This window comes from Semicossyphus pulcher, unplaced genomic scaffold (assembly GCF_022749685.1).
Source record: "Semicossyphus pulcher isolate SPU_LCO1_2020_fin unplaced genomic scaffold, fSemPul1.0.p SCAF_13, whole genome shotgun sequence".
NCBI lineage: Eukaryota > Metazoa > Chordata > Actinopteri > Labriformes > Labridae > Semicossyphus > Semicossyphus pulcher.
The window spans coordinates 2,386,438-2,396,116 of record NW_027211637.1 but is presented as its reverse complement, the minus strand read 5'-3'; the positions used below and the strand labels follow the sequence as shown (position 1 = coordinate 2,396,116).

The following is a 9,679-nucleotide window of genomic DNA, read 5'->3' as shown; positions in this document are numbered from 1 at the left end:
TGTGACTGTGATGGAGTCTGTGTGCCATTTCATTTTACCAAAGTGTCCCTGCTGAACTGCTGAACTCTGTTAAAGCTGACCTTCTGTGAGACGCAGCTCTAATGTTCTGGTTTCTTCCCACAGACGCCTTAAAATGTTTTAAAATTTGTATCCTGTATATTTTTCTATTTTTGAAAAGAAAAGGCTGCATGTTATTCAACATGAAAACTCACCCACAATGTCATTAAATAATGTGTTACAAATTTACAAATATTTGTTTGTGGACAAAAGACTGCTGTCCCGTTGTGATTAAAGATATTTGTTTCACTATTTTGGAATGAAAGTTGTGTCTTTAGTGCTGGTTTAACCGGAGAGGTGAGCAGGAGACAGAAAGCGTCCTGTAAGAGAGGACACGTTTGTGTGACTGAAGTATTGTCCTTTTTTAAATACAGAAAAACACATTTTCACACTGAAAAATAAAACGGTAAATTTTTATCGACTGCATGTGATCCTTTTCAAACTGTTATGTTAACGCTAGAAAAGGTCACCTTTAAAGTGCTGACCTACCAGAGCACACAGAGGGAGGACACCCTGTCATATATGTCATGTTAATGTATGTACGTCTTATAAATACAGACCAGTGAATATCTTAGACTGTATAAAAAGATGGGCATCATGGCAGCTCCCTAAAAGTGAGTCCAAACCCTCTCTGTGGCCCCCTGCTGACTGGCTGCAGTATAGCTCATAAAGCCCGCCTCCTCCATGTTAACAGATGGGACATGAGTCAAACTATAAAATCAAAATACACATCAAAGAGATTTTTCTCAAACATGATTTCTGTCATTATAGTTAGTTCTTATCATGCTGATTTATGTCCAAGTGTTCATCTTTCTCACAAGTTTACTTTTAATTAGTTATTTGATGCTGTAAAAAGGGGGTGTGGCCTCATGATTGACAGCTCTGTGGACAAATGGGGCTCCTGCAGCGTTCTGGTCCCGAGTAGCAGAGTAGAGGAGGAACGGCGAGAGACGTGACTAACACTAACACAACAGTCATTGAACTTTCCATCAGCGTGAATATCTGCTTCAGACCGACACAAGAAGCTGTTCTGCTGCAGACTGAGCCCACCTGAGGGCTCCAACACGCCAAGGACACCTGAGGGCTCCAACACGCCAAGGACACCTGAGGGCTCCAACACGCCAAGGACACCTGAGGGCTCCGACATGGCAGGGCCAAAAGGTGAAGGTGTGTTTTGGGTAGAGGAAGGGGCGGGACGCCGATACTGCGGCTCCACCAGCCGATCTCTACTACTAGACGCTTGTCATTATATACAGTCATTGGTGGGGATGTCAATCACAGATAGCCCCGCCCTGAACCCTCCCCTGCTTTCTGGTCTCTGTGACTCTAAATGGGAGCATCAGTGACTAAATGAGCATCACACTGTTAAAGAAGACTTGAAACTAAAGCTTGAGACCATAAACTCATAAGGAAAATGTTTACCGAGGGAATAACTCAAGAGAGAGTTAAGACATGATTAGCCTAGCTTAGCATAAAGAGTGCCATACTCTGTTTGCTCTGGGCTGCTGTAAAAACATGACTGTACCTTTATGCCAGGACAGGTGCTCATCAGCCTCTCCTTGTATGGTGTTTAAATGATTGTTCCTGTTAATAATGTCTCTGGGAAGATGTAACAGAAAATCAGACATGATTACACATTTTCTCACAATAATTCAGCGATTTATTTTCCCCAACCTAAGACCAAAACAAACATTTATTCTAATGTTTACAATCCATTCAAGTACACTCCAATCCCACAGCCACAATCGCAATAAATTAACTTCTGTCTTCATTAAGGCACACTCAGCAGTTCACAGGAAATAAAAGAGATTGTATCAAACAAATGAATCAGAGAGAGCATGTAAACCATTCACACTGACATGCACGAATCTACATTTACCTTATCAATGTATAATAAAGTGTTTGTATCTTAAAACTATGTTGCAAAATGAGAAATTGATCCGTGAGAAATAAAAATGAGCCAACAGGAAGCAGAGAGGCTGCTATTAACAATCATCTTTTACTTTATATCTAAATGTATTCAGTATAACTTTCAGTCAACAGAATCATACGTGTCATGAAAGCATTTTATGAAGCACAATTGTAAAATTAAATGTACACGAGGCACCTCCACCTTAGAGTCAAGACGAAAGTAAACCTATTCAAAAGCTCCAGGTGCTTTCGGTGGAAACCCCAAAGGTCCTACCACCATTGGTGCTAAGCTAACACAACTCCTAGCTTAAAGGTGCCCTGGGGATGGGTTTTGGTGCGAACTTCTCAAGAAAAAAAGTAGTCAGTTTTAAATTTTGTGCAGATCACATTAAGGCCTCTGTGTTGGATCAGCACTCAGGAGCACTTCAGAGTCCTTTAAACAAAGGACTCGTTTGATAAGCTTGTAGCACACGGCCGCTGCACAAAGCAACTGGCCCCATGTGCAAAGGTAAGAAAGAAAGGAAGATTTGAACTTCTCTCAACCTTTAAAAGACTCGGAGGAGAGACTCATTACGCCTGATCTCGATTAATAGATTCTGCGTAGTGACACGGTTTTTGGTGTCGGAAGCATCTTTGTAGTACGAGTACTGGCGTGTCAGAGAGCCTTGGCTATAAGCGGGAAAACAGTCCGTGCAGAGAGCAAAACAGGCGAATCACATCAGCCGTAATGACATCCCGGCTCCCATCGGCGATCATCCAACAACAATTTAATCTCTATAAACAGAAATCTGCCTCCAAGTTCAGCTAACAACCTGTTCTTAGACGTCGTATCTCAACTTCAGTCTCAGCGCACTGAAAAGGAAGTCTTAGTTTAAAGTCCTTCATCGCTAACCGCTGGGTACACTGGAAGTCCTGAAAAGGTGGCCATCAGTCCTAGAGGATGTATCGTAGTCAGATGACGGACGATGGATTCCGACACCGCACCAAGCCTAATCTATGACGGCAGATGTTTTTTTAGTCTTGCATGAAATTAAACATATTTTTTGTGTGTGCTTGTCGGTTAAAACTCAACATTTAAATATTTAAACTTTGTGTTTTTGTCATAGCCATTATATTTCAAGGACCAATCTATGAATAAATTAAATGAACAGATTATTGCTTAGGAAAACAGTCCGAAGCCCTCTCTTGCTTTAATGTGATGCAGACGCCTTGTGTTAACATTCATGTCTCTACCTCTCCACACAGCAGATCTGTAGGTGCTATCACTGCAAGCAGACGTCATTCATCAGCACACCGTGTTAATGTCTGCCATGCTGCCAAAGCTCAAGGGGAACACATGTTGATTGTGCTCAAACAGCGTTCTTGACGTCGCAGCCATCTTCACGTTTGCTGGCGACCTGATGGAGTCAGAGCGGAGGGTTAGAACAACTGGGAAACTGACTTTCACCACCACACATCCACACCCACACCGCCCACCAAGAGGGACGGAAACACACACACACAGAGATCAGGTGAGGAGTAAAGAGCCAAAGCCAACCCAGAGATTTCTTGTTAATTTAATCGAGTGATTTAATATAAAACATCATCAAAACGCAGGAAAAAAAGGAGAGCAGGTAAAGAGTTCTGGCAGAGGGAGCACAAAGTCCAAGCTGATCATCAGAGACGAGCGTTACACCACCGACACCACCTTCTCTCTGCAGGGCAGGGCGGCCGCTTACATGACAACAGACTCACTGTACGCTTCTCTACATCAGGTTTGTCTCATGTCAGGGATAATTTCACTTCTAAAGAATCATTTTAAAAGGACAGATCCCATGCTATGGCTCATTTCTTACAAATCACATTCATGTGAATGAACTGTGATGGAAGCTTTTCTTTCAGTAAGGTTTCTTCGTGTTTCTTTGCACTCTTAAGGGAGCCGTTGGTTTCTACGATCTTAATGAAATTACTAAAATGCATCTTAGGCCATGAGTCCCAGTGAGCATTAAAGCTGCTCTTATTCTTTGTCAAAATTAAAGGTACCCTGTGGACGTAAACAAACCATCTGTGTTCCTCATCAGAAACACTTCCTAATTATTAAACATCTTTGAAGCTGTTTAGATCCATGTTAGCGTTGGCTTAAACTACTTATTCTTGCCTTTATTGTAGGGTTGCAATAATGATGTATTTGCTACATAAATAGATTCATAATTTGATTTATAAAATGTCAGAAAATTGTGAAAAATGTCTTCCCCAGTTTATAAAAAGCTAGGGTCTTGAAATGTCTTGAAAATGTTTAATATGATATAAAACAGAAAAGCAGGAGGTCTCCATATATGAGAGGTTAGAAAGGTGGCGATTATATTGATCAATATATTGATAGCTTAACTGACTTTTGCAGCTCTACTTGTTTGGCACATAACTTTGTCTGTCCGTCCATCAGTGAGAAACCTCAACGGCGATGTTCTTCATCACCAGCATCGTCTTCTCATGTTCACGCAAGCAGCTAGAAGTCACACAGGGAACCTTCAAGTGATGTAAATGTAGAAAACTGAAAGAAACGACGACTTTTAGAAAAATAAAAGCAGATTGAATGTTCACTGAAAGTCTCTGTAAATAGATTTTTGGCCTCCTCTAAATGTGTGATTTATTATATCTGCAGTAACTCGGGTGCGGTCGCTTGTAAGTCAGAACAACGTGAATGTAGAGAAATGATGAGAGTGACTGTTAACATCCTAATTTTAGAGAAAATTACAACTTGTGCTTGTTTTTTTTCTTCCATGCGATCAACAGATTCATCACGTCCCACAGAGGACTTGGAGTGCAGTCGATCAGGTGGTGTGACCCACAGACCAGATGGTTAATTGTAACTTCAAGGTCTGTAATGTTGAATTAAGGCTACAACTTTTCTCGTGCTTTTAACTGAGATCAGATGTTTAACAGCTCACAGTCTCTCAGAGATAACAGCTGCAGTAAAAGCTTTAACTCCTTCAACACGAACAAAAACTGAGGAATCACCTTTTTGTGCAAACTCACTCTGAACTTTGTACCAGGTGAGATGGGAAATCAAGTTCACTCACAGAGAAGGTGAAAGCCAGAACTGAGAAACGCACAGAGAGCGTCGATAGAGAGAAACCTTTGCCACCACACACACAAGTAAAAAAAAAAAAAATCAGAGCAGTTCGCAGTTTTTTGCTTCCAGTTTCATGACGCAGTTTTTATACCTTGCTCCTGAAGAGCGGCTTGGCTCCGGGGCCACAGTACTCGTTGTAAATGAGCTTGAAGAGGAAAAGGTGGAAGAGTGTGATGAGCGAGGCCACGCTGAACCAGAACAGGAAGGGCAGGCCCGGGTATCTGTTGGCCATGTGCTCCTCGTGGGCCAGGATGGCCTTGAGGTGCAGCGTGTGGCGGAGGTCCTGCAGGTGGCGCAGGTCTGTGGAGATGTAGAGCAGCGGCGTGATGGGCTGCGTCACCATCACGGGGAAGGTGTGACCTTTGATCTCAGACGTCAGCTCCACAGGCTCGTTGAGGCAGCCGGCCTCGCAGGCGTAGAGCTTCACGGGCGTCTCCTGCGGCTTCACCGACAGGTGGAGGAACGGCTTCCCCTCCACATCCAGCAGCACCGCCAGGTTGATCAGGTCCTGGTTGTAGTGGATCCCTCTCAGGGCGTAGCTGTTGTGCAGCACGTCTGGATCGGCCTGGAACTGAAGGTGGTTCTCTGTGAACTGGAGGCCCCCAAAGCTGAGTACCATGCCCTGCATGGCTCCGTGAGCTCCGGCGGCCACCAGCACCCTGCAGCCTCTCTTCTGCAGAGTCAGAGTCCACAGCGTGACGAGCTGCAGGATCTGAGCTGCGCTGCTCACCCGCTCAGGCCACAGGTTCTCTGCATGCATGGTGGCGTGGCCGCTGAAGCAGTGGTCGGCGTAGTTTAGGCTGGACTCGAGATGAGCGCGCTCCTCGCTGCCCAGCCTTCGGTCCAGCAGAGGAGCCGTGGTGGAGGACAGGATGTAGTAGAGGGTGGTGTTCACCGTGCGGCTCGACGGGGTGTGGGAGTCTGTGATCTTCCTCATTTCAACCCCTTCAACGATAAAAAAACAGACACAAATCAAATCAACAAACTTTAAACAATCTGATCTCAAAGTCTACAAACAATCTTTTTCAGAGCTTTCGACCACGATCTATGATTTCTGTAACATGTCGGCCATTTTTACATCTTTTCTTTTTTTTGCCCACATTTTTTAATCCACATTTCAGTTTCAAATTCTGCAATTTTTAAATAAGTTGTGTTTAAACAAAATGCTACGTTTGGAAAGCGTACGTTGGACTTTCAATCAATGAGTGTAGTGAGCAAGGTTAGTGAACTTTTTCAAAGACAGCATTGTAAGATGAACGTCCGTTTGAACTTGTGGCAAAGAGATACTCCATTGATTGTTGGACATGTTTCATCTGCAGGGCAGATAAATTAATCAGAGTTCAGAGGACGAAGGGACATTAGAACATGCTGCATCAAATAGCAGCCTGTCACAGAAAACAAATTATTGGCTCGGTATGAGATGTGAAGTGAGGCTTAAGTTGTTTCCCCCCCCATTACTGTTCAATTAACTGCCCACTGTATCCATCCTGTGGCTGCTCTAATGTAGCCTGATAGTTCAGGCGCCACAGTTCATTACCAAGGCAAGTAACGTCTTCATGTAAAGAGGCTTCATCTGATTCAAAAAGAAATAGATGACAGAAGGAAAAGAAACAGATTTGAAAGCAGCCACACTTTCTGAGAGCAAAGGGATTGTTTGCTCTGCCTTCACTAATTACAGCTCTGAAATGTTTAAAGGCACAATGTGTTATTGTTTAAAACCTGGCAGCCAACCTGCCAGACCAACAACTTCAGAGCACAGGAAGGTTATGAACCTGCTCTACCACACAATAAATACAGGCACTAAAAACATTGTCTATTTAAACCGTTTACTGAAGTTGTTCTGTTGTTTACTGTTGTCAGTATACAGCACCTTGTAGCCCTATTTTTTTTAAATAAAGTTGACTTACTTACATCATGGCAGTGTTGCTTCAAAACAATATGCAAACACCAACATTGTAATGATTGAATGATTTAAACCAATAAAACCTCCAGACAGAACACGGGAGCGAGGAGGATCATTTCTTTTGTTATTTTACTGCCTCTAGATTTAATATATAATCAAGCTGGATCAAAAGATCTTTAGTTTAGCCAGTAAAACTCTAATAATGAACTTTGACCTTTGGAGAAAACATGACTGTATTGTTGTGTCTTAGCCGATTTAATGACTACTTTGCATTTTTAGTTTCTGTTCCATGTATGGGATTTTCAATACATTGTTTAAACTCTCTTCAAACCTTGGTTATGTTCCCTTAAAGACCAGAACCAGGTGATTCTACAGCCTCAGCTCACCTGAGATGAAGAGGTCCATCCAGGCCTGCTGGTGGTCTAAGACGAGATCTTCTACGCTGACCCTCAGCAGCTCCCCCAGCTCCTTCTTGGCTCCCTCTCTGAGGGTGCTGAAGGTCTCCTCCAGCTTGGACGACTCGATGGGCTCCGAGGTCCATACCACGGACAGGATGTTTTCCTTGTATTCGGACTTAGCAGGAACCTGGATCCTGCTGTTTGGCTTCTTGGTGACCACCACCACCAGCACCATGCGGTTGTTCTCCACTGGGACTTTGCCAGAGGACAGCATGATGTCTTTGTCATCCAGTTTCTCATTGCTGGTGGTGAACTTGCTACCAAACGATGGACTGTCAGAAGAGACGTCCAGAGATGCGGGCCTGTCTGATGGGTTGTTGATGTGGATCCTCTGCAGATAGACATTAGGTCTGCTCCTGTGTGCAATGAACTCCTCTCTGATGGTGACACAGTCCCTGGATGACTGCAGGCCTGCTGGGGAGGCACAGCGGACCGACAGCACGGCTCCCTTCCGGAACCAGAGCATGGTGGCCTGAGCCTCTGCTCGCTTCCCTTCCAGATGGAAGCCCACTCTAGGAGAGAATTCAGTCTGGTGGACCGGAGCCGATCCTGGCTGTGAAGATGAAGCTACCCACAGTTTGTTAGAGTCGATGTCAATCATAATATGGCCGTTACCTGACACAAAAGGTGTGTCTAGTTGTTCCTGAGGTGTGCTGTAGATCCCCTCCCCTCTCTCCACCAGAATGCTCCACCTGTGGATCTCTGCCAGCAGGCACTGTCCGGCCGCCCCGCCGGGCATGGCCGCCCCGCTGAAGAACCTCCACCTGCGCTCTGCCCCCAGGTACCAGTAGAAGATGAGGAAGATGAGCAGCCCTATGAGGAGCCTCCTCGCCCAGCTGCTCGATAACAAGCCCGGCAGCCCCTTTAGTCTCTGCTGCAGCCACATTTTGTGTTTTAAAGATGGAAGCCCAACTGTGAGTCTGAACACGGCACCCAGCGTGCTTAGATGGAAAATTCTGCTCGCATTCAAAACATTGTCCCCTGGGTGAAAGCTGACAAACTCGCTTCGCTAGCTTCTGGCTAAGTTAGCTTAGCTAGGTAGCTAGCGTCGTGAACGAAAGCAGTCGGAAATTTGTTGTTGTTTCTCGCATTGTGGTTGTTGTCGGATCCTTCGGCAGGTGTGTAAGAGAATCTTCAAGTTATATTGACTTAAGTCATTTCGTTTTTTGTTTGCCTTCAGGTTTAAAACATGAGCTGTCTTTCCAAAATACTCTGCAGCCAGAGGTTGACACTTCTGGTTCTGTCACAACTGTCGTAAAGCAAAACGAAAATGCAGGGACCGGAAGTGTCGTAAAAACAGTGGCTGGAAATGCGCATTCAAGTACTCCTCGAATGGTCCCAGTTCCTGAATTTGGTAGTCGTTCTTTCGACTTTTGTTTGTTTATACGCTTTAATGTCCCCGTGCAGGACCAAAATCGACGTCATTAAAAATATGTGTTACATCTTATTGATCAGAACTAAAACAGGTCACTCTACGTGGAACAACAGGGGGTTACAACTTAATACCATATTACAAATAAGCCAGATATTGATGTGCCACACGGGAACTAGTATAAAGTTTCTGAACACCAAGCCAACTTTTACTTTGATGTCAAGTTCTTCAACTCGGCGAGTCGAGTACCAAATTTTTCGAGTTGTTGTTCCGACCTGAGGGGGCATTCACGTAAACTTTCCCAGTAGAAAACTATTTTTTCCGATTATTCCGCCATCACTTGAATTTAGTGTTTTCTTTATTCAAATATGTGCAGGGAAAGTAGAAAACAAAAACAACACGCTTCAATATATATTATAGGAAAGATTATGCCATTAATTTAAATAGGCATACACTTTAATGCATTCAAACAGTGCATGCATATGGGCATTTATTGTATTCTTTTTTTTTATGTTAGAAAACTTTTCAAATGTATTGAAACTTTTTCTTTACAAGTTACAAAGTACACTTGATAAAAATAATACCACTGACTTGTTACATAGTACACTTAATAAATACATTAAACAAGTGGCAAAGTACACAAAAGTAACAAAGAAGGGGGGGAAAAATCTAAAAATAGACGTTAAAATGCAGCATTATTTATACACGTTTAGCTGCAGTGTACAATTTTAGAGAAAGCAAAAATATATAAACAAAGATACACTTGTTGGGGTATTTTAGGCTACGTGCAGCTTCTCATGTCCACGGAACAGCTGGGTCATCATTAAACAGCTTTTTTTCCCATTTTGGAAAGTGGGCGGTGCATG

General features: G+C 43.6%; 1 protein-coding gene across 1 annotated transcript; it reads right to left on the bottom strand.

The window, feature by feature from the left end:
* Nucleotides 1-1,703: 1,703 nt before the first annotated feature.
* kiaa2013 (KIAA2013 ortholog) lies at nt 1,704-8,685 on the bottom strand. The gene is made up of 3 exons (XM_069660959.1): nt 7,370-8,685; nt 5,172-6,025; nt 1,704-3,365 (listed from the first exon to the last, which is right to left on the bottom strand). Exons 1-3 carry the CDS (start codon nt 8,325-8,327, stop codon nt 3,318-3,320), a joined length of 1,860 nt encoding a protein of 619 aa, XP_069517060.1. The 5' UTR covers nt 8,328-8,685; the 3' UTR covers nt 1,704-3,317.
* Between the last annotated feature and the right edge of the window lie 994 nt (nt 8,686-9,679).